This window comes from Onychostruthus taczanowskii, unplaced genomic scaffold (genome assembly GCF_017590055.1).
Source record: "Onychostruthus taczanowskii isolate IOZ18803 unplaced genomic scaffold, ASM1759005v1 scaffold54, whole genome shotgun sequence".
Taxonomy (NCBI): Eukaryota; Metazoa; Chordata; class Aves; order Passeriformes; family Passeridae; genus Onychostruthus; species Onychostruthus taczanowskii.
Window position 1 is genome coordinate 1,168,881 of NW_024503013.1, and position 26,298 is coordinate 1,195,178.

Consider the following 26,298-nt stretch of genomic DNA (forward strand, 5'->3'; position numbering starts at 1 on the left):
CCTTACTATTTGACTGGCCATAAACTCCCCTTATGTTTTTATGAGGAGTTTTAAGGAACTGGCTATCTTGTGTCCTACACCTCGTTCACTAATAAAGATGTCTTAAGGGCTTCTATGTTGCTCTATCTAACAAATGTTCCACTGAGTTGTGACTCATAATCTCATATAGGAAATACTGGGATTTTAAAATGTACTGCTTTTTCAACTAAATCTCATATTTACTCTTCTGAACCCATCCTCTTCTTTATTTCAAAAGTCTCCAAGAGTTAGGCTGAATTTTCAAAGTATTGCATTAGCTTTAAGAACAAGGAGAACTGAGATCTAAAGAAAGTTTGCTCTTAAAATGCTTAAATGCATTTTAAAATTGTATTTTTAGACTCAAAGGATGTACACCTGCATAGCTCACAAACATACTGGTTGATGCATGTTTGACTAAGAGCCACAAAGAGGATGACTCAAGGATTGAGTATTATTGAGAGAGCTGAGAGACACTGCTCAGAGTGGAGATGTCTCAGGATGACCTTGTCATTGTGCACACTTACCTCATGGGAGCAAGCAAAGCATACAGAGCCAGAAGTGTCACAGTCAGAGGACAAGAGGCAGCAGGCACAACTGAAATACAAGAATCTCTTCCTGAACATGAGAAACAACATCTTCACTGTGACAGTGGTCAACACCAGAGTTAGTCACCCAAAGGGGCTGTGTAGTCTCCATCCTTGGAGGTACACAAAAACCCCTGAGCACGACAACAGGGCTCACAAGCTCCTCCGGGGTGCCCTCCTTCCTACCTCCACTGTCCTATGACTCTAGATTTGCTTTCATGTCTTCATGAAAAGACTGTTTTGGTTTTTATTTGTATAATGGAAGTGCTTATATACAGGTGTTATTTATCTAATTTTTTCCAGGTTTTGTTGTTGTTGTTATTGGAAGTAATGCCTGGAAAGTGAATAAAGTAACACACATACAGTATACGCAGATGTATGAACAACTCAAAAGTTCAGTATTTTTCAAAAGTAAAAGAAACCAGTATCAGCTTCAAATAAAAACATAAATCTGTTTTTAAGTGTTTTTATTTTAAGCTGATAAACGGTATAAATAAACAAAATTTGACCACATTAAGGACATAGAGTTGCATGGAAGATTAAAAGAACATGACTAATTTAAGTGGCAATACTGAGCATAAAGTAAGACAGAATAAAGATTGTCTTCATCAAGTCTAAACTGAGTAAGTACTTGCATGAAATTGGTAATAAAAAAGTTATCTTTTTGAGTGTGACATTATAGCTAATGAAGGTTTAAGGGACTGCATATTTTCACTAATCTGATTTTTAATATAAAATAAACAGAGTGATCCAATTTAATCCATTAATGTCATGGATTTTACACCACACAAGAAGAACTAGAAGACTTTCCAAGCTTGTATGATTGTAAATTATGTGCAATTCTCAAAGACAGGCACTGTGAATACCAGCATTTTTAACAACACAGAGGTCTGTATTTTATACTGTCCTAGATACCCTGTGTCTAATTATCTTGAAACTGAGACTCTTTGTAAATGATCAAAGAGTGTTTCTTTTCCTCTAGAGCCTGAACCTTCCAAGGTCATTAACTGCATTGTGAGAACACCACACAAAACCAAAGTATTTGCAATGAGTCACATATGTGCTAAATGGCACCGATTCTCCAGAACTCAGAAGTACCCAATGATTAGGACATCTCTTGAGAGCACTTGGACAAGCAAGTAGGCGGCAAGAACATAAGATGGTAACAAAAGAACATCTAATTATCCTAGTATGTGTATGCATCACAAGCTCAGTGGCCATCCTCTACAGAGAAGACAAGGCACCATGCAGACAGTGTAAGTACCATGTTTTACAGTTCCACAAGACAAAACATACACACTAGCATTGCTAATTCAGGGAGAAAAGATGCTGTCAAACACTAAAACTCTCTTATCCCTAACTTTTTCTAGCTTAGTTCTGAGACTACAGTACATGTTATCAATCTATTAAGTTCACGTACCCACTGAGCAACCTTCCATTTTGTACAGCAAATTCACATTGCATATAGCTTTTCTACCATAATTAACTTGGGCTATGAGTGTTAGTGTAATTGTAACTGGACTACTAACAACTGCATTGTACTTGAATTATTCTCACATAGTATTAGGTTTTATTAACAAAACTTTGCATCTGTGTAATGTGTTCTGTCTTAGCCCATAGCAAAATTCTGCATTAAAAAAAACCCCAAACAACAAACTTAGGAAAAAGTTGTAATTGAGATTTTAGCCAAACATATGTATTCTTATGTGCTCTCTTCTTGTATCACAATGAAGATGATGTTGATCATAAAACTTCAGTCTTAATACATTGTATGTTTCTTTAACAAAGTTACAATACTGCCAATTTCAGAAGAAACCATCAGATTATTTGATTTTCATCAACAGTATTTTGTCATTTGTACTAATCCACTTCCACACCTCCTCTCGTAGCTGTTAAACATTTTTCTTCCTGACAGACCATCCCACATACACTATGTCTCTTCTCCCTTCATAACCATGAATGTCTTTCACTTCTCAAAAACAAGGATTCATCATTTCCCATTCATTTTCAGGAAAGTGCTACAGATCCCAGATTTGTTCACGCATCTTATCCTTCAGGATCTACAAAAACCACACATTTGAAAGCTCAGTCCCAAACACTTAGTTCACAGGCTTGGGATCGGGTCAGTGGCTAGGAAAATTTTTCTTTTTTTTTTTTTTTTACTAAACATCTAATTAAAATTTTCAGTTATTTAACGGGTTTTTTTACTATATATTGATTGATAAGCATCAGCATTTATAGAACAGAAATATTCCTACAATTACAATTTTCAGCTTTCTCACACGAAGGTCACTGGAAGAAAATGGAAATTGAGAAATAATTGCAATTTGATCCATAAGACAGAATTACTACCTGATAATATAGCAGGGAGACTTAATTACTACCTGATTATATAGCAGGGAGACTTAATTGAGATGCTGCAGCATGTCTGCCACTCCCAGCAATGTGCAGTGTTAGCCTGGTCTTGACTAGGGTCTCTGCCTTCTTTCTGTGCTGTGAAGGCACTCTCTTTAACAGGACTCCGCATTTCATACTGCAATATACTTTTTACAAAAAAATTATCTCCTTATCATTAAAAAAAAAATTCTCCCATGTCCTGGATTGTAGAGTACCACACCACTTACAGACAAACTTCAGGAGAGAGCAAATCCACCCATGAAAAAGATGGAGATGCGAACAATACTGCGGAGGACCATAATGGCTGGGAGTCATTCCCTAGAAATACACGGAGTGCCTTTAGTACAACACTGCAGCAGTGCCTGATATTTCAAAATCCAGGTTGAAAATCACCACACATACCCCATGAAAATCCTGGAATGGATGGGACTTGATGACTCTGATAGCAGAAAGCCTCTGCTTTAAATGCTTTGGAAAAGACATCTAATCACATTCCCAACATGAACAATTGAAAAATCAATTCAAATGCCTGTTAAAGGGAAAAGCTTTGCTTGGTTTTGAATTCTCTGCTGCCTCTTGGAAGGATGAGAAGCTATTGCCTGTATCTGTAAAACAAGTTATAGGAAGAGATCACAGAAGTTTACTCACTATTCACACTGCTGTAAAATATTTGTTTCCTACTTATGGAAATGTCAGATCCTGACTGCTACACTTCTCAATGAGATATACAGTTGCAAAACTAAAGATCTGAATTTGTTTGTTCCCAAAAGCATAAGCGCAACATTGAAACATGTTGTGCAATTTGTCTCTTAATTTCCAAATAAACATAGGAGACAATGCAATTAAAATTTGGACTGTAGAAGCACACACAAAAATCAATTTTTGTTTAGAACAACAAAATATTTGAACCTGTAAAGAAAGAAGCTAAATCCATCTGAGATAGTAAGTGCATGCATTGACCAGCTTAGCACACAAACTGCTAACAGCTATATCAAGCTGCTCTAGTCTCTCCATCTGTGTGAATGCTGTTGATTGGAACTTCCTTGGGATCAGAAAGAAACATTTCCAGCACCATCAGCACACTCTCACTCCAGGAGGCAATGGGTCTCCAGGAAAAAATGACGGTATGATCTTTCTCCTACCATTCAGCTGTTTGGCCCTACTTTGTGCAACATTTCCCTTTGTGCAAAACATGCCTTTCCTGCATGAGCTCCAGGAACTCCCAGATCCCCAGTGGATTTTTTCAAGCTTTGACACCATCCCTCCTTACAGAGTTAGAGGACAGGCAGACACATCACGTACTCTGCAGCTCTCTGCAGTAGTGCTGAAGCCAACACCAGCACCCATCACTGGAGAGCAAATAATACCTCGCTCCTTTACGTCATAGTTTGCACCATTACAGTGCTACACTGATTAAAAAAGCTGTGATGAAAACCAAATTGCAAACTTCTGAAAAGACTATGGGATTATGAAATTAAGGGAACTACAATTATATACTCAATTACCCAATACTGTTATTTTAAAAAGCTGCCATTTAAGAAATTCAATTCTAAATCATGAGCTGTAGTAAATTACTTCATTGTACATACCAGATCAATTTAAGGTCAAACTAAATTACATTTTCAATAACTCACTGGTCTTTGAACAAGTCTCAAGATTCTAGTGCAGCTCTGGGGTTCAAAAAGTAACTAACTAGATAATGAAATCTTCAACCTCAAAAAGTTCACATTCACAGAAATAAAAGCTTAAACACTCTAAATTCCTTTGCTCCAAAATTTAAACACTACACCATGCTCAAAAGTACTCCAATGCAGGAGTAAATCAGCACAGAAAAACTTCTATCAAAATGGAGAAAAGCAAAAAAGAGTTAAGTTTTGTTTTATAAACCTACTGGTACTGAGGTAGGAAGAATTGTTCAGCTTAAAAAAGCTTAAAATTGTGTCCGGTTTTACAAATTCTTATGCTCTCAAAATGTGTTATTATTACCAATAATTCAGTTAATATTTCTGCAAGTGAAATCCTTATAAATATTAAAAGTCTCCTTCAAAATTACTTTCTCCTATGCTTTATTTTAACAGTATTTATGACAGAGTATTTTCAAAAACTCTGATTTTTTATATTAGGAAACTGAAATTTTACCTTAGGAAACTATTTCATTTCTGTGAAACTCCAATTTTCCATGGTTCTATGCACATGAAAGAATTTAAATATTTAATACGGCTGCACAGTGTAGGGATTCCAAACAAATTAACTTTGTGATGAGAAAATTGCAAAATATACTGGGAAATTAGTAATAAAAAGAGACTTTGAAAGAACATACAAGCACAATCTCTCTCAGGCCCTCTCAACACATACAAGTAGTCAGTTGAAATTTTAAATAGCCCAGGCAATACTGAAGATCACAGCATGAGTTCCAAACACAAGACAATGAAAGTATAAAAGCTTTTTTTTTAAAAAAAAGCAAGTGTTTTCATGCAGAAGAAGAACAGCAATAGATAATTATTATATTTTCATTTCCTGTGGTCCAGTGAATTGCATCAAAACCCAGGTAATATTTTCCTAATGTTCAGTATCCCTTGCAGGATTTATGCTTTCACAAACCAAGAAGAGTGAAGTGATTCTTGAAGCAGTTATTGACACCTTGTGCACTATCCAACTCTCCAAAACATGCATATCCCTCTTTGGTAATACCGTCACCCACTGGCTTCTATAAAGTCTCTTCAAGGTCCTCTAATTTTGTACTTACCTGAAGTGTATCAGTGAGAAACAAGGTATCATGACTTTCCTAACTGAGCTAAGGAATTGACACTAGCAAGGAATGTATGTTATGGACTCTGTCCATAAACAAAAGTATCAGGACTCTGTCACTTGCAGATTTTTTCAAGTCAATTTTAGAATTTCACTTTAACTTCATACATTACCTTTGCAGAAGCTCTGTCACCTGCCACTGGCTTGCAGCAGAGCTGCACTCTGAATTGTGAAGACTAAAGAAGCAGAACATAAACTTCTGAGCCAATTTTCCACAAAATATTTCCTGCATCATCTACATGCCCAATAACTAGGAATTTCTCAATGAACTGACTAAGCTACAAGCCCTGTAGTAAGTATAAGTAAGTATTAACTTATTTGAGCCAGTATTTTGCTATTTACAATTTTTCCTTTAACTTATCCAGTCCAGTACCCACTGCCCAATATCCATTCATGCTGTACCATTTTCAAGTACAAGAAAGTTGTGGAAGGACAGAGGTATGCCAAACAGCCTTCAGTTGAAAAAAAGAAAAGCTATGGGTCATTCCTTCAAGATGACAGTGACAAAACTGAAATTACATGGGGTTTTGTTCATGACTTCAAATATGTTTGATGTCTTTACTCCCTACTATCTAACTTCACATTTTTCTCTTACATACATAGATAATATTAGTACAGACACCATCCAAATTCTCCAGTGTCAGATAAAAATATTGTTAGAGGCATCTAGCAAGTGGTTTTCTTGAAATGTATTGATATAAATACAATAGATACTTCAAACAGGTCACAGGAAAGTGGTCTGCAGGTAGGAGAAATACATTTACTGGAAGAGAAATGCAGAAAGTGCCTCAGTGCTTTAGTGCCTGAAAAGCTGCTATGCAACTCATCACCACTCAGGGAAAAAGGCTAACTAGGATTTTAGCTATTATGAATGTTTTTTGATCCCAGCTATTATTTCAGTGATTTCTAGTCTTCTTCCATACATTATAGCCTATAGTATAAAGAATGCTCACCTACCCTCTACTGCTGTGTGAGACTCAATGAACCTGACTTTATACCAAGAGGTTACGGTCTGCCTCATAAATTTTCTGATGTTTTGTGGTCTGCATTAAGAAATACAAAAGCATATATCTGAATATACATAATAGTCCATTTTGTTGCAAAATGCATTTTGCAATGTTTTTTCTGTAATATTACTAGATAAAATTATTTTGATTCTCAGCTTGTGGGAAAACTTTATAGCTGTACATAAACCAGCAGGCAGCTTTATGGAAATGCTAAGCCTTTCCAAAACACAGAACAGCAAATATTAATGATATTCTACATCAAAACTCTTTCTCCAGTCTTCTCTAAAGCTTTAAAGGAGGTTCAGCACATCTAGTGTTTCCAAAATAACACACAGAAAACCAGCTTTAGATGAACTATTCTGAAAATAACCATACCAGTTTTTCTAGGATCTTCATTTGCAAAGTGTAGCTCTTCCAAGTGACAGAGCTGAATAAATAAGTTACAAAAAAGCTAGCCATAACTTCTCTTTGTTCCCTTTTATCTAAGAAAGAACCTTCAATAACAAGTAGAAATGAAACCTTGACTGCCTAAGGATGTAACTTGTTTCTATGTTCCATGTGCTGGCAAGTGACAGAGGCAATATTCAGCACTGAGAATTGATTTTGAACTTGCTCCATGAACTTGCTCTACGTTCATGGCTTTTAGATTTAAGTTGGAAAATCAAGAACCACAGGACCCAAGATCCTTTTGAGAAAACTTCTCATGTTTTTTATTATAAACAGTCCTTTGCTGCAAACTAGTTAAAGACTGATTATCCCTGGTGAATTTAAAATGTTACCCTGCACTTTGGTAACTGAATCAGTAATACTGTATTCTTGCCTTATATTTTGCTATCAAGCACTTTTTTTTGTATTTAATCATAGCCATTATTTCTATTGTGCTTATCCCCTGTAATTTCATGTTATATAGAATGACAGTTATTTGAGCTAAAACAATTGCTCACAACAATATGTGTGTTCATTTTTATTGTGATTATTGTCATTCCAGCTCCTTCATGGCAAGAGTAGAGCACTCTACATTATGCATATGCACCATTTAATAACTAAGCTGTTCTTTTCCATGGGGTTCAACCAACTACTGATGAAAAAACAAAACACAACAACTATGCATAGAATGAAAAAGTAAATGAAAATAATAAGTTATCTTCTTACTCCTCTGATAATTGCCAATAAAAATTTTAAGAGTAACAGGCGAAAATAGCTACTGTATGATTTATTTTTGCATTGAACTATCAGATTTTTTTTCTTTTGGAATGGCTTTTAAAGACATACATATTTACCAGCATGTGTTAATAAGAAACTGACTCCCCCAGAGCAGAATGGCTGCATGTGGGCTGAAGTCAAAGAACACTTCTTTTTCTCAATATACTTTCTCTTACCCCAGTACGTCCTTGTCAAAATAGAGTCCAGAACTGCACTGACACTTAAACCATAGAAAGCCAAGTTTTACATGGCAGCAAAACTATGCCTTTACCTTGTTTTCTGACAATTTCACTGTCCTTTTAGTTGCCAGTGGATACTGAGTTCATGGCTTCAGAAATCTCTGGTCAATGACACCAAGATACCTTTCCTAATTTTAATGCGTACTTCTGAGCCCAGCTCTATTGTAAGCACAATTTAAATTACTTTCCCCTTGATAGATAAGAGAAGAGAGACATAGCACCTTCCAGTACCTAAAAGGGACTTACAAGAAATCTGGACAGGGACTTTTCTGAAGTGTCTGGAGTGACAGAACAAGTGGTAATGGTTTTCAACTAAAACAAGCTAGATTTATACTAGATATTAGGAAGAAATTCTTCAAGAGCATAATGAAGCACTACAAGTTGCCCAGATAAGTTGTAAATGCCCCGTCTCTGGAAGTGCTCAAGGTCAGGCAGGACATGGCTTTCAGAAACCTGGTCTAGTGTAAGGTATCCCCTGCTCATTGCAGGGAGGTTGGAACTGAATGATCCTTAAGGTCCCTTCCAACCTAAACAGATGTGAAAGAGATTGTATGAATGTTAACATTCTTTTATACCGGGTATAAAAAGATTACCTTAAACATGAAGTAATGGAAAATACTTCCAATGCCTCCTAAAATCAGTCTTTCTAGTTTATGAAAGAGTATAATAACTGCAAGTTTATTATGGCCTGCTTGTATTAACAGGTGGAACAAAATATGCGTAGGAAAGGATCCTTAAAACTAGCAGACTAAAGAACGGCACCTAAAAGCTCCAGCTTGATAAATGCAACACAGAAAAAGGCAAATTTTAAATATACATATAAAAGAGGAAGGACAGTGACTTACTGGATTCATCTTTACAATCAAGATGGATATGCCCAACACTTCAGGTACTCTTCTCTGCTTTGAAGTAGACACCACCAGAGCTACATGGCACAGTAGTTCCTTTCAGCAATTAAAAAAAGATATAAAGTCGTTTCTAAAACAGTGACTCATGGAAATGTACCTGGGATAACCCAAAACATAAAGGATTCTGGTTACTTTTCTCCTACTGAATAAATGTTAACACCGCCAAATAATTAAGTTTCTTCTAATTCCACAACAGACTCTCATATCCTCGAAAGGCAGGTTAATTTATCACTACACCACAGTTTATTTGGCACAAAGATGAATAAGAATTATATCTTTGATATCCAGCTCAACAGAGCCACAAAAATGAATAATTTTAGTTTTCATTCATGATTTTCATGATACTTTAACCTTTCCTTAACCTCAGCTAGCTGCCTTGCAATTTCTTTCTAGCTCATTAAACATTATTTTGACTTGAATTTGTTAAAAATTAGGTAACTGAACAGACAGGACTTTAATTAACACAGTGAAGTCCAAAATTACTACCTCTTTTTTCTAAAAGTAATAAATTTAGAATCTGTGCTTCTGTAATCGAAAGTCATTCATGTCTCTGAGCTGCATCCTAATTCCACTGGACGCTTCCACAAAGTAAGTAACTTCTAGATGGCCACCTTGAAACAGGATCAAAATGTTAAATCACACTCCACATACACTCAGAATGTACATTTAACAGAACAGTAAATTATTCTAGCCTAGTCTATATGCTTAAGTACCAGGTCTTAAAATTAAACTCCTGCCATATTCTCAGTGGTGCACTTTGCAGCAAGCATTTGCAATAATTCTGCCTTCCAGAAAGAAATATAGTGTGTAGCTATGAAATAGGGATAATTAAAGTAAACATAAACCACATAATTGCATAAACCACATAAAAGCTTCCTTCACCATTAAGACTTTAGATCTGGAATACATCGTGTCAAGTTGCTTGTCACATGATAGTAATGGCTCATTTGATGCATTTATACTAATAATTCTCTGGCTTCTTGTCTGATATCACAGATGAATTATGTCCAACAATTAAAACACAAAATAAAGGGAAAGGCATAGAAATAAAAGTAGAAAAATAAATGCAGCAAGGTTACAAAATATAAAGTTTATGGTTACTGAATAAGTAGTGGATAAACACAGAACACGACAGTGAGAGGCTTTACAAAAAGAGAATAGAAGTTGAAATCTGAAAGGTGATGTACCAGTGAGAGGAATAAAAACGCAGTAAGAACAAAAATATGGCATCTGATCATATTCCAGCAAAGACAAAGCCACTTGTGGGGGGAAATGTTGATGGACTAACTGTATACACCTAAGTCCTTTGAAGATCTGACTTTGAACAAAGGAGTCTTCAGTAAGGAGGTTCACACCAGTTTAGCAGGACAGCAACATGATTCAAGGTATCTTTTACTGAAGGAAGAACTACAGCTGAGATAACCTTACCACAACACCACATATTAAATAAGAACATCATTCAACCTCAAAGAACAAGACATAGAATTTTTGACGTCAAAGCAACATCATTGTGACAACAGAAGAGTTTTATCAGTGAGCATTACTGCAAGTCAAAACACAGTATGTTCCATTGCTCGCTGAAGGAAAAAATACACAAAATAATTAAACAGAGAACAGGGGGATTGTGCTGATCAGTGAAGCCAATCTGCTCTTTTCTGACTGAATGCTAGAGCTAGCATAATGAAGAATATGGAATTATGTGCTGTGGTGGGATAAAAAAACCCAAAGACAAGAGAGAAGACATTCTATATTTGTAAGCAGTAAGATGTTAATTTGACTCACATATCATAAAAATATATTGTAAAGTATTCTTCTTTCTCCCCCCATGTCCTAAACTCTTTTTTGTTTGTGCCAGGACAAAGGTCTGGGGCCACACTGCAAGTCAGCTCTAAGAAAACTTCCAGGTTTAAAAAAAAATCTAGATAGAATAAGATTTGCAGGGTACAACAGGAAGGAAAAAACTACTGAATCTTTTGAACATGATGTTGAAAACAAAAGGATTAAAAAGTCAATGGGATGTCATTTGTGCTAGAGGCTCCTTAGACTTTCTGCAGCAGTAAATTAATATTGCTAATTATCACAACATCTACACTGAGGGACCTTATCAAGTGAAAATGTACAGATTAATATTCAACACTACTCAACTCAGATTAACCAACTAAGCAAAGCACGACATGCTACTACTTTTGGTTTGTCCATGAACCCAATATACTTTTCAATTCTGTGTTGGAAGGAAGACATACGCCAATGTCCTGGAAAAAAATGGTGAGATTTTTAAAATGCCAAGCACTGTTATCTATTTCCTCTTAACTGTGCGCTAAGAAACTGATGTTTTTCCACCTGCTGAATCCTTTACCTTCCCCCTTAGGAAACTCTGGATCTTAAAGGAAATTTCAAGTCTATGAAGCAATGAGTAGACATAAAATGCATAAGGGGTACTTACAAAAATAGCTGCTCCACTCAATAAACATGACAGAAAATCACTGGCTCATGTATGACATTTAAGAAGAAACCTGATAAATGACCTTCTCTTCTAAGTCAGTTCATGCATAGAAATATAATGGGCTAAAATAATGGAGAAACACAAATTCATGAATTATTGAAATATTACAAATAAAGTTCACTTTCTATGAGCTAGAGAATATTTTTATTTTGTTTTTGTTATTTGGGCAAAGAATTTTCACATCACCACTTCAGTGTATTTGTAAGCACACAGATGGAAAATAGAAAGTGGAACTAAAAAATAAAAGCAGGCTTGATTAGTTTTAAAATTATTGTTGGAACAGGAAAATGGGATTTAACTGCTGGCAACTGAGCATGATATTCAGCATCACTTCTCACTCCTCCTGAGAAGAATTCATCATACCAAATGCTGGATATATTTCCTACCTATATTCCTTCAAACATGCCAAAGAAGGGAATAAGCACTTCTGTGGTCCAGTTCAACTTGTCCAGAAGCAAGTATGTAAACCAGACCAGACAAAATTGGGCCATTCCAAGCACCTGCTTCTCTCTCTTGCTTCCAAGGAGTCTAGCCTGGATAACCACTGCAGCTGTAGAGCTGCACACAACAGACTTCTCCATGCTGAATTAGAAAAGTCTAAATGCATGGAGCATTTTGCAATTCATGCCAGGCGTGACCTCAAATCTCCAGAGCAGCGACTGACAGGTTGGTTTACACTGCAAATAGTATTAGGAATCTTCTACTTGCACTTCACCATAAGTGAATACAATTTACAAAGGAGTCTTCAAAAAGGCATCATAAATTGTTTTTAAAAATATTAGTAATTAAAAGCTAATGCAAATAATTTAAGAATTCAAATAATTATTGCTCCAGAATATGATCAACTGCTTCAGAATACATTAATGAGTTGCTAAACTATTTGTTCTTCCTTTGTTTTGTGAATTATGGAACAAATGTCACAGAACAAATAGCAAGGAAATTTCACGACAAGCCCTAAATTACATTTTAATTTTCTTATTATAAATCTTTCCAAATTTTCCATTTTTCACCTCAATCACATATCACAGAATCAGAGAGTCACAGAATGAGTAAGGTTGGAAAGGATCACAGTGGGTCATCTGGTCAAACCTCCCTGCTCAAACAGGGCCATCCCAGAGCGCATGGCACAGGATTGTGTCCAGTCAGTTCTTGAAAATATTGATTGCCCAATATTCAAGCTCATACTTTTCTTTATTTCCCATAAAATATTGTTGGAAAAGAACTGTGCTCCAAAATCTGAAGTACAAAATCAAAATTCATTCAGAATCCTAACTAATGCCTGAACAGAAGAAGTCCAACATACACCAAAGTAATTTAAAAAAAACCCAAACAGATAAAGCAGGACTTGTTTCAGCTTTTCAGGAATTTACTTTACAGCCTGAACTTTCTATATATGACTTTTAAAATATAAAATTTTGCAATGATGAATACTAACATTAGACCATCCTGCTAGTCCCTATGGCTTTATTTAGAAAATGTACTCACACATTAATGTCTGTACAACAATGAGCAGTTAAGAAACACTTCTGTGGTTCATTCAAATAAACCATAACATTTAACTGTTAATCATAAACCACATGTGTCTGGTATCCATATATTAAAGTTGGGTAAAGATTTTCGTGTTTGCACTTTTAAAAAACATGTATGTTACTATATGTCCATAAATTGATGCCTATACCAATGGCAACTCATAAGACAATTCGTAATGGCACATCAATAGAAAGGACTCATAATCAGGCTATATTAACCTTGAAATGAAGAGCTTTATTCTTCTTGCAAAGATACTCAAAAAGGTTGAAAAAATCTGATTTCATATATCTATTTCTCATGCCTAAGCATATGTCAAAAAACCATCCAATGATCATCTTTCAACTTAAAACCACAGTACAGGATCTTCTACTTTGAAGCAAGAATTATGCTCACAGCTCCCCATATCCAAAAAAAGCTTCAGATAAAACCCCCCAACAGTGGGGAAAAATTAACTGAATTAATCAAATATTTGATTTTATTCCTTTGACAATTCATAAACCATTATTCTGTGTTCAAGCCCACTTTGATGGACCTGTTAGTAGTCCAGATATAAATATTTCATATCTCATCTGGAATTTTCCTAAATCACTAATTTAATTATTGCACTTTTCTGTCATTAATATTACTCTCTGAAATTAACAAACTCTTACTAAAAAAAAATCTAATAACTGATACATAAGCCTCTTCTATATAAATTATTATTACTTTATCCTAAGAGTATGTATTATTAGATCTTAAAACTCCTTCATGTTACCTCTCCTGCAGATACTATAAGCAAGTATTTTATTGGCACAATGTCAATAAACAGCGTAAGACATGTGGCAAACATAATTTTATCTTGTGTCTAATTGTTAAGCATGAAGAACTGTTCTTTCCTAAAACCAGATACAGTTCAAATAGGGAAATATTTAGAAAATGTAACTGATAAGCTCAACAGAATAATGCATTTATTCTCCTCTTGGTAAAATTACACACTAAGCTCAGACTTAATGGCAAGCAGCTCAGTAACAGCTCTGTTCATGCTCAGCTGGATCAGCCCTTCAATTAAATTTCTTTCATTTCAAGGTAATAATCAAAACAGCTGACAATTCAAGTGATATCTCCACATCCTCATGCAAATGCAGTATTTCTTAATTTACCTTTCAACAGGAAAACCATGGCTACAGGAACACAGCCCTAAATTAAGCTATTAAAAGAATAATATTCTAAACTTCTTGTGTGGATGAAAGATACTATTAATGCTCAACTCCAGTTTTCTCCACTATATCTGCAGATATTCTTCAGCAGCTTTTACCAATTCACAGAAAAAAAAATTCTTTCACTACTATCTTTAATAAATCAAACACAACTTATTCTTTAAAAATGAAAGTAATGCTAGAATTGTTCCTTTCTATTTTACTCCCTTACTTCATGGATTTGCTGCCACCTTTTCAGATAAAATATTTTCTCAATACTACTTTTTTTTTTTTCCCATACTTCTTCCAACACATTCAGCAAGCAGATTTAATTTCAGTGTCCTTCAGTCTGAAGGCATGAGGAGGCCTTTGCTAGACAGTGAGATATTTACATTTTCATTCTAGTGGAAACATAGTCTTGCCCCATCCTAAATTTTTTACCTTATTTTTTTACCTTATTCAATTCTGATGCCTTACTGTAAGGCATCAGAATTGAATATGTCTGATGCCATTTCACGTCAACACTGACTAAAGCTTAGCAGATCATCACTCAATCTCCAAGTTCTCAGCATATTTTGAAGATTTTAATACAGGAAGAATTAATTGCCTATGCTGAACAAAACCTCTCCAAATTTTCCCCTCCAGAATCACCACGATCTTAGTGCCAAGTAAGCAAGAGAGAGTAAACACTCATGATGTAACAGCAGTTTGTTTAAGCAATGGGCATAACAGAACTGATTTGAGTAAAAAGGGTTTTTTCCCTTCTCTCTGAGACAAGCTGACTGACCTCTGGAAAGATAAATCTTAGTGCTTTCTACATAAAAATATTAAATGATTTAAACATTCATCCAGGATGGTCCAGTTCCTTCAGAAGCAAACTAAAAAAGCTTCACACTGTAACAGTTAATCCCAATGTGCTGGACATACGATCCTACCATGTAACAGGCTTGGCTAAGAGCTGAACCTTGGGCATGATGCCCAACCTTCACCCAAGCAGATGCCGCAAACACAGATCCTAACTATATCTGTTGACAGGTGTTTTAAATATGTAAAATCCGGGTAAATACTTTCAACTTTATAAAAATTTCACCCTGGCAAATATTTCAAAGCACTGAGGTTATCTGACATTCAAATACCATAAATACCAAGGCAGTACCCACGCAAAATTGCACCTGCATACCTCTTCTAGCATTTTCCAAATCCCATGGGGACTCTTGTCCTACTCCTTCCATTTTCCTGTGTTCCTAATTTCTAATTTAGCCCACCACAGTGATGCTTAATCCAATTTTCAATCCTATTTCTGCTGAGCTAGCTAGACATCCAGCTCCCACCTGCTTTCAGCATCCATCAAACCCAGGCTCCAGCTCTAGGCTGGACTTTTAGCACAAGCTTAGTTCACCCCTCCACTAAGCTCACCTAGTTTGTAAAACAATGGTTGATGTCAGGATTTATGAAGCATAGTGGGATCTTCCAACTTGCTACACCATCTATAGTGAAATCCAAGCAAAGATGAAGAGATGTTTGCAAACAAAATAGAGAAAAAAGCAGAGGAAGCAGAACATGGAAATCTAAAAATGCCTAAGATTATTGTGATCATTCTGCAATGCTAAGTGTCCAAAAGTGAGCAAGTAAGTAATGAAAAACCCTAAGCAAAACAGATGGCTTTTGGGTGTGTGTTAGATCTCAAAACAGTCAGTTGTTAAGTCGTTACTGAAAACAAACCTTATCAGACCAGAAAAAAATGACAAAAAAAAAGGCTTCTGGTCTGCTTCTTCCAAAAAATGTTTCTCATATACTCCAACAATAAAACAATGACACAATTTTTGAGTAATGCAAAAGCCCCAAGAATTAGTAATAAGTGATTTTTCATGTCTTCTCTTAAAAAGCTAATGTGCTACTAGCACCACTGAAGTTCCTCTTCTCAAAGAACGATTTTCAAGCAAGCAGATTCTTTTAATCAGTGTATGACCTCTGAATGGTCCAGACATTACAGCATACTCCGTCACTGATATCAAAACCATTTAATTTCTAAAATTCAATTTAAAAGGTTTTGGATTTTTACTTTCTATTAAAGAAACACTTTCTGAATCATTTTGGAGCCATGTTCTACAGTTAGACAAAGTGCAGCTAAGTGAAAAGTGATGCTATTTAAATTAATTCTGTTTAAAACCAGTGCTTCAATGAAAAATGAAGATGAATGTAAGCATGAGAGCTTACACGATTGTTGGTGAAAAAGTATTACAGCTACTGCATGCATACAAGTTGTAGAAACCACTTGAAAAAAAGCTGAAATTCCATTAGGTTAACAAAACACATCAGACAACAACATGGCAAATATCAAACTTTTAAGAGCAAACTTTTACTGTTACTTTTTTGTGCCTTGCAGCAAACAAGTTAATATCCTCAAATATCTCAGTAACACCCGTAACACTTCAGCAGTTCCATTTTAGAGATTCATATCACAGGTAAATTGTAATGGCATACACTAGGTACAATTTTACTATACATATTTTTTTCAAAAACATAAAGGCAGAGCATTTAACGCTACATCTTTATATATAGCTATATCTTTTGTATATATGTATCTTTACATATATATATAGCTAATTTCCTTTATTTTTCTGCCTTCTTTTCTTGGACATTGTTTCCCAGTTCTCCCTTTTCAGACTACCTAGAAACTACAAAGGTTAATGATAAAATTAAGGAAAGAACCTATGTCTGAATATTATGAAGTCATTTATAATTTTCCCAAGTCAATCAGGGAAATACGCCTTTAAGCCTGTTCACTGACTCTTCTCATCAGACACATACATGGAACTATCTTTCACCTGTAAAGCCTTGAAGCTTTTGGCTGTAAGCAACAGTTTGGATACACAATGTTTTTAGCTTTTCAAATCTATTGTGATATCATTACCAGGGCACGTGATAAAGGGGCATATAAAGGGCAACAGAGATTGAGCAGAAGTCAAGGGTGTCATGACAGCAAGGTGTAGTTAGGACTGGAGATCTAACTGATGACTTTTTAGTGTCCTGAAGAGACACTAAGAAGTGCTTTGAACCTAGAAGCATTTTGATCTAGATGTCTCTCAAGCATTACAAGAGCTACTCATATATCCTCAAACTTAAAATGTTAATGCCTTGATCACCCTGAAATAGAACATAGGCTATGTGATGCTTCAGGAGACATGTACTTCATCATTCAAGAAAAATCGGGGTTTTCTTTTTATTTTGTTAGTTTCACAAAGCAGATGCATTTTCAGAGCTGCAAGTTACTAGATTGATGGTATTTCCCTTTGCTTACTGTAGTAATTAAATTGCACTGACATTAAACTGTTTTTTTCAACAGGCTTGACCTTAAGAAGGTCTCAATGGATGTTAAAGTTTTCTTTTACAACAATCCTTAGGTGTCATCCAGTACATTAGCTACTGCATTCATCAAGGGAATGGAGACAATAGACTTAGTATCTTCTCTTTCATCAATCCTTTCCCCTAAAATACCAGGTTTAGTGCTTTATTTTTTTGCTTATTTATCAGCTTTGATCGTTTTTAAGATATTAACAGCATATTTCAATACAAATGGTCAAGTCAAGAAGCCAGCTTTGTACTAGAAACAATTATTTTAATAATGTCTTTGAGAAAAGGTTGCTATGTTATTGAACATTTTGGCTGGGAGCTGTAAAGGCAAAGCTGAACTTCCCCCACAGTTCATTATCTTCAGGAGTATTGATTCCGGGATGAGACCACGCTCACCATTCAATGTCAGCTCTGCTGACTCCTACTAGCACATCTCAAGCAGCTGTGAGAAAGCAGGGACACAGTAGGAGGGAAGATTAGGGGACAAGCAAGAAAAACAACAGGAGTAACAGGCAGTGAAGGTAGAGATGCAAAACTACTTTGGAGCATTATCCTAAAATAAGTGTCACTTCATGAACTCCGTGACCAGGCATCCAAGTTTGCCAATGCTACTTTACCCAGCACACCTTTAGGCTTAATCCTCAGATCAACAAAACAGAAATGATTTCTCCATGACAAGCATGTACTGAAGATCACATAGATAAATGCTGACAAATCTCAGCAATGTGTATCTCACTTAAAAAATTTTGAGAAAGGTTTATTTTCCAGTTGGCAGATTTAGGGTATTACCAGAAAAATATATTGTTGTCAAATAATTGGTCATACCTACTAAAACAAATGTGGTTAAAATACAAATACTACATTAGTTTCGTTTTTGTTCGTAAAAGTCAAAATGTAGTGAAGTATTGAAACAAAATGTCAGGTTTTCTAGCCTCCAGAAAAATAAACAACAAAACATGTATTTAAATAAGCAGGTCCCAAAAAAATGTAATAGCAAGTTTTTTAATGGATGTTCTGCACATACTTACAGGTTGAGCAGACTAATAGTGCTCTTGCCACAAGCTCACTGAGTAGCTTCCACTTCTGTCTCACTCTGGAGGTGACAACTGGAATGAGAATCTCTGCAGGGACGTAGAACTGAATCGAGTATGTCACAAAAATCCCAAAGGAGTACAAAATTTTTACAGACTGATACAACCTGTTGAAAACATTTACAGTCATGTAAGTATGTAAGTTGCAAATTCTTCATAAAACATTCACTTGATAATGGCCCTAAGGAGATACATATATATGTATATATGAATTTTTTTTTCCCCAGCAAACATAAATATATTTTAGCTGCCTAAGAAATTGCAGAAGATAAGCCAACTAGAGTAAATCTTCCAATAAAGGGCAGACATCTTTACCACTGTTACTTGTGGCTGAGTAAACAAATTACAAAGAGCTATCCATGCCTCCAACAGGTTAAAATTTAGATATATTTTTAATTTATGCTGCATAAACTACAAGCATTTGTCATTACTTGCAGCAAACTGACAGAAATTGAGTCTTTGTATGATTTTCTTTCTATGGACATTATAAAAATCTTGGTTCAATGGATGAGGGCTTGATTCAATTCTTCAGTCCTTAAAAACATGTTCAACTGAAGCAAAGCCAACATGCATAAGTAAGAAAATAAAAAACAGCAGTGAGAGTAGGGAAAGAACAAATAGGACCTTGATCTCTCTATCTCTCAAAGCCTGGTAGGGGTCACTTAAAGCATTCTCTCTTTGAGTACCACAGTCTGTATCTGCATTAGTAAATAAAATCCAGCCAGTACTGCTTTTGACCCTTTATCCTGTAGCCAAATGGCACGGCATGGCAAAACTTTTATCTGTACAGTTCAGCTCTTTTCCACCATACTTTCTATGATTCTAGGATATGAGGAAGAAAAGAAAAATAAGATTCAACTAAAAATACACTTTGACTAATAAGTCTGATATTATCTGTATCAAAGGTCTGGCCATCACTGTACACAACTCAGGGAATCACCAAAGGCACATTCAAATGGACAAAAAAGCTACTGCATCAATTAATATGCTGACATAATGGTGTAGCTAGTTTAGAAGCTGCTGCTTTTGTGGCACACGTCTCTTTGATTGCTGAGCAGCTTTCAGAAATTTAGAGGGAACAAGAGTTCTGCAGGACTGTCCTTATTCCAGAAGTTTAGATATATTTTAGCTGGTTAAATTTTAGCTGACCAGATACCCAGAATTCACCTCTATTCCTCAGGCTTCAGACTACCCCAAGCCTTTACAAAAGTAATTTCTAAAATATATTCAAAAACAGGATTAGTAAGCATCTCCACTACACTATTTTTCTACAGCTCTATGAAGATTAAAACTTTCCAAATTAAAAAAATAATTTTATATGACTGAGGTGATTTTACTAGTAATTTAATATTATATTCCAATCAGAAAAAGATGACTCCTTAGGCTACCTTTTAATAAAAATCTAAATAATTCATATGTGCTAAACCTCTTTTCAATTCATCATTTTAGATTTCATTATATCCATCGGAAGGGTAGAAATATTGGCAAGCAGTGCAACGAAACTTGCAGAACAGCACAGCCAGACCAAACAGAGCAATAATTATGTGAAGCCTTCACTTGAACTAGTCCCATGTGAAGTCTTGTTGAACTTCAATACACCAATGTTTGTATGGTCAGCAACCTTTGGGATTCACAGTAAGGGAACTGTTGCACACACTCACTTATGTCTTAACAAAGAACAGATGATGGAAAGAACCTTCATATTCAGCCTCAAGAAGACAAGCACCCAAACGAGAACTAAGAAGAAATTTTTGACAATGAGGATACTGAAGCTGCGGATGCCCCATCCCTGGAAGTGTTCATGGCCAGGCTGGATGGAGCTTGCAGCAACCTGGTCTTATGAAAGATTTCTCTGCTCATGGCACAGGGATCAGAACAGATGATCTTTAAAGGTCCTCTCCAACTGAAACCATTTTATGAATCTACGAGACCCAAACCAAGGGTACTAACAAGTACTAATGCAGAATTTTCTATAATTTACATCTGCAAATACTGAAATCTACTCTTTAAGTTAATTTTCAACATATTCTAAGTAATATATTATGCTGAGTGACAATTTGTACTTGCAAACACCATCTAAAATAGAACAGCACCAAGTCATTTATCTAAAAGCACCAATCTAGCAGGATTTTTTTAATACAAGTAGTCCTCTATTTAAATTAAACTTAAGAACTTAACTAGTCTAGGGCCTGTGTATGCCTTCCGGTCAATTCATCTGTGGTAACATCAAATAAAACTCAGAAAGTGGCAGAATTTTAATTTAATTTTCTTTATCAGAAAAAGCTTATTTTTAAACAAGGGTTGTTCAGCTGGAATTAAGCACATAAGCCAAGTCTCACTGCTTAGATACATTCCAGCTCTTTCGCCTGTCTGTCTTGTTATGAAAAAATTCCTCTGCTCCTTGCAATTTCTCTGATTCAGACTGGCAACTTACTGGCTTTTTATGTGACCACCAAATAGCAAAATACTGTCCTGCAGTTCACTGGAAATTTGTTTTGCTAGCCCAGTTAATTGCAACCATTTGTCCCTCAGTACTGCATCAGGTAGACCAACAGTCCTCCACAGCAGCAGCATCGTACATCACAATCCCTGAGCACACCACTGGCTGCTTCTCCTAATTTTGTTTGGTGCTCTGGGGTACTCTCCAGGGTAGGACAAAAACAGATGACTTTGTTAACTGTGGATATGTGCCCTGAGTAGCTTTGGAGTTATTACACTTATAATGCCAATTTCCAACCCTATAGAGCACCAGTTTCCATCTCTTTTATTATCTGTTTCCTTGCATTAGGCCTGCAAAGCCATCAGCACAAATATCATCATCATCACATCTGCACTATAGCCAAGAGCTATTTGAAAACTCCTATGTGAACAGCTCTGTTAGACAGCAGGGATGCAGAATAAAGTTCATTCTGCTGCTTGCATGAGCACAATAAAAAGTAACAGTGAGTAGCAACCTTAGCTTATTCCACATTCCTCTCACTCCCTGTTTTTCAAAAACACTTCTCTTAAGGCACAAATAAACCCAAAGCTACCATTTATAACAAGCTTTTCACTAATCTTATAAACAACAAGAACTGCCATGTTACATTAGAAATAGAAGCATTTTTTCTTTCAGCTGCATTACACAGAATAGATACAGTAAACATTTGCAGATTTCTGGTTTTTATTTTTTTTAAAGTCAGACAATCCCAGAATGGTTTGGGTTGAAAGGAACCTCAAAGATCATCCAGTTCATACTCTCCTGCCATGGGAAGTACCTTTCACTAGATCAGGTTACTCAGAACCCCATTCAGCTTGGTTTTTAACACTTCCAGGGACGGGGAGTCCACAACCTCTCTGGGCAACCTGTTCCAGCGCCTCACCACTCTCACACTATGGAATTTTTTTCTAATTTGTAACCGAAACCTGCCCTCCTTTAACTTACAGGCATTCCCTCTTGTCCTATCACTAAATGCCCTTGTAAAAAGTCCCTCTCCAGCTTTCTTGTAAGCCTCCTTTAGGTACTGGAAGGTGCTGTAAGGTCTTCCCAATGCCTTCGCTTCTCCAGGCTGAAAATCCCCTAGCTTTCTCAGCCTGACATAGGAGAGGTGCTCCAGCCCTCTGATCATCTCAGGTTGTCCTCTAGACATGTTCCAACAGGTCAAAATCTTTCTTGTGTTGGGGGTTCCAGAGCTGATGCAGCACTGCAGGTAGGGTGTCTCCAGAGCAGAACAGAGGGGCAAAATCCCCACCCTGGCCCTGCTGCCCACGCTGCTCTGGATGCAGCTCAGGACACGTGTGGATTTCTGGGCTGTGAGTGCTCATTGCCAGGTCATGATGAGCTTTTCATCCACCCACACTCCCAAGACTTTTTCCCCAGAGCTGCTCTCAATCCACTCTCTGCCCAACCTGTACCTGTGCTTGGGATTGCCCTCCCTTGCTAAACTTCTTGTGTGTGTGTATGTACATGAAAGGATATAAATATATATCATGAGCAATATCCCCAAATATCAGAATGGGAGGGAAGGCAGGCAGGCAGGCAGGCAGGAAGGAGGGGGCCCAAATCTCAGTTGTTACAATAGCAGTATAAAAACAAAGCAAGCAAACAACCAGTAAGAAATAGATGAAAGTTCTAGCAATGAAAAATCATTCATCCTTCAAGACACATTTTTTATACTCTCATGTATTAAACATTGGAATCAGTCTGGCAATTAAATAAAACTTCTTAAGAATATTAAAAATGCATAGTTCACATTGACTCTAAGGAATGAAAAGGAAGAAAAGAAAGTGAAAAAGTAACACTTAAAAACTGAGAACATTCTTTACATGTGTTCTCCTCTTTTTCAAATAAAAAGTCAGCATTCAGATCATCTAAGCAGGGGGTTTTTTTCCCAGTAATTTGAGATTTCACTACTTTAATAAGCTACTACAACAGACACTGAAGAAGTAGATGCAAGTATATAACCTGTAAAACATTACTTGATCAGAATGAAAACATTAAAATAGTTTTCAGTTTTAGCACTTTTGCACTGTTGATGTAGCTAATTTTAAGCCTATTAGACAAAAGTATTTAAAAACTAATTATATTGGAGAATAGTTAGAGTATAGATCTCCACAAACAGATACAAAACTATACAGCAGTTGAAATCATCTTCAGTGCATCTTCAGCATGGGCCATATGCAGCCCTCATAACATTAAAAAAACCAGCTAAATAAAAAACTGTAGTATCCTCGAGACACTGGCAAATGTAAGCTTCATTCTCCTGATAGGAGCTCATCATATACACTATCCATGGACTTGCACTTGAACTACAAGCCTATTCATCTTTGATGTCTTCTATTCCATTTGGCCACCTGCTAAACTCAGTGATTACACTAAAAAGGGGCTCTATATTACCAGGATATCCATGGTAAAAGTAGCTGGTTTCAGAACTGCAGGACAGTTTCTTGCAAACTGCATACTTCCTCCTTCAACAGTCCTGGAACTAGCTCCATCTAGAGATGGAATTATTTATAATATAACTGATCAGCATTTATAACAACATTGATCACCCTCCATATGCAAGTCCTTTTAATATGGAAGAAATGACTGGCTAAGACCACAGCTCTTTTGTGGATACATTAAAAGTCTGAGCATCCTGATGGCACTGAGGCATGGGACAACCTTTCCAACATTTCTGCCTTCTAGATTAATGCTTTTCCATCACAGAGGCACTTACCACTTATCCTGGGGCAGGTTTAAAGTTATGCTGCCTTTGACTTCATCCCCAAAGCGCATATAGCCTAGGGTGGCCAGTGAGATGTACAGTGCCATGACTACTGCCATCCCAACGTTCAGCGCCTGAGGGAAACGTGTGCTGTCCTTCATTCTGTTTTCCAATGGCAGTACCTGGAAATACAGGGAGACTCAATCACATTTACATTCTCAGAGTAAAACTACTTGTATCCCCTCTTCCAGTGCCAACTTCCAAAATTCAGATTATTTTATAAATAAGTAAGATCATTCTACAATAATGTTTTACTGCCTGGATGGTCACAATGTTCCCTGTACCCAACAGAAAAACTCAGTTATTGAAAAGCACATATTTTAGCTGGAAAAAAGCTTCAATGTGGAATCATAAAACAATATTTATAGGTCAGAAAAACTGCCAAGAGAAACTTATGGTGTCCAGATGAAAATACATAATAGGAGTAACATGAATTTTTTTTGGCAACAAAACTTTTCAGAATCCAAGGATATTTCTCCTGTTCCTCTCAGGTATGCCTGCACTGTCAGTCCCCATCACAGACAAACCTACTGACACACAAGCTCAGCTTCAGCACACAGCCTCAGTCCTCCCAGCAAGGAATCTGGAGTCCATGACTACCAGAACGCATGCTCTTCCTCATCTCTCTGACAGAAGCAGGACCAAGCAGACTAAGCCCTGCTTTCCCTAAACGTAGTGCTTTGAGCCCCACATAGTCAAGCCACCCCACTGGACCTGCCATTACTTCAAAGTGAAGACACAGGCATTCCAACCATTACTGCATGAAGTTTGCTGGGGATTGCCTTCTACTTCTACTCTACAGCATTCAGCAAAATACACTCAGTAAGCTCCAACTGAAGTTTTTAAACACCCAGACAAAATTGCCAGGCAAGGCAGTAAAACCAAGTGACAAGCTCACATATTGCTCTCCCCACCTTCAATTTCACCAGCAAAACAGATCCTTAAAACATCAGCTGAAGGTACAGCCGAAGGTACATGGATACTCCTAGACAAGCACACTTCCCCCACCTCTTTCAGGAGAACCACACAGTCATCTCAAATACTGAATATGGGATACAGTCCAAGATTAAGATACATAATACTGTAAGTCTGCATCTAAGTGAAACATCCAAGCTTCTAGTGATGCCTTAGGATTTTAGCTTTCCTATTTTTCATACATTTGTAATCCTGCAATTCTTTAGTGTATACTCTAAACTCCATATACAGTGTTAGCTACTGTTTTCCCATTTTGGTCAAACAAAACAATTCCTCTTTAGCCCTGGGAAGCAAGGACTTACCACCTCAGCCCCGAGAGATGTAAACAAAAGTGAGTTGGGGGGCAGCAAACTTGGAGTAAAATTACTTCATTACCTGAAGCTGTAATTGGAAGATTAATCCCCAATATGCAAATGGATCAAACTTATAAAAGTATGGAAACCCATGACACATCATCCATTTTTGGGTGTAGTTCCTTGGGGCTTCATCTGCCATAAATGTACCTGAAGGCCCTTTAATAAATATAACCACTTTTAATTCTCTTCATTTTGTCTGGCCTTTGTTTTTAGCTAGTCCCAAAAAGGCATCACTGTGATGAAATTAGCTAATGAAGATCTAGGCAATACAGACAGTGGAATAAAGTTCGCAGTTCAGCTTATCTTTCAGTAGACTTGCCGGTTATATTTGATGATGCACAGTTAATTAAAAAAGCTTGTCATCCCTGGTTAGCACTTATGTCATAGCTAATACAGACAAACAGTCTCAGTGCAATAGGGTTGCCCTGTAAAAGCTAGTGTTCATCATACAAAATTGCTTTTTAATTGACTGAATATTTACTATTTAAGCAATACGAGTTATGAAAAAATCAGATTTCATCCACTAATTAACTAACAAATTGATATCTCTGAATTGTTGGCATATTATTTTCTATGCAGCAATTGCTCCTTTCCTCCTAGTCACCCACTGACATTTACTTCCTGACTTGCAGTAGCATATCACCACTGCCAGTCTATACCACATGGCCCTATTTCTCCTATATTTCAAATCCCAAAAAGTAATTTTACACTTGGGAACCAAGAGGTCCCATGAAGGTGCACAATTAGAGGCAATTTTCATTCCTATTCAATTAAAATGCATTATACAAGTTAATTTCTTTATATATTTCAGAGCCTCTACTGCTGATGTTGTTTCTCCAGAAAAGAGCCTGAGTTTGGACTGTAACTTGACCTGGTGGGGAATGCAAAATTTAAACAAAGAAGA

At 36.5% G+C, this 26,298-nt stretch overlaps 1 protein-coding gene across 1 annotated transcript in view; it reads right to left on the reverse strand.

Annotated features, from left to right (window-relative positions):
- SLC36A4 (solute carrier family 36 member 4) overlaps window positions 1-26,298 on the reverse strand; it is an 83,811-nt gene that overhangs the window by 26,314 nt on the left and 31,199 nt on the right. Inside the window, 2 exon segments of the mRNA XM_041417052.1 lie at window positions 18,755-18,924; window positions 24,016-24,185. Of these exon segments, the coding sequence (XP_041272986.1) occupies window positions 18,755-18,924; window positions 24,016-24,185 (340 nt within the window).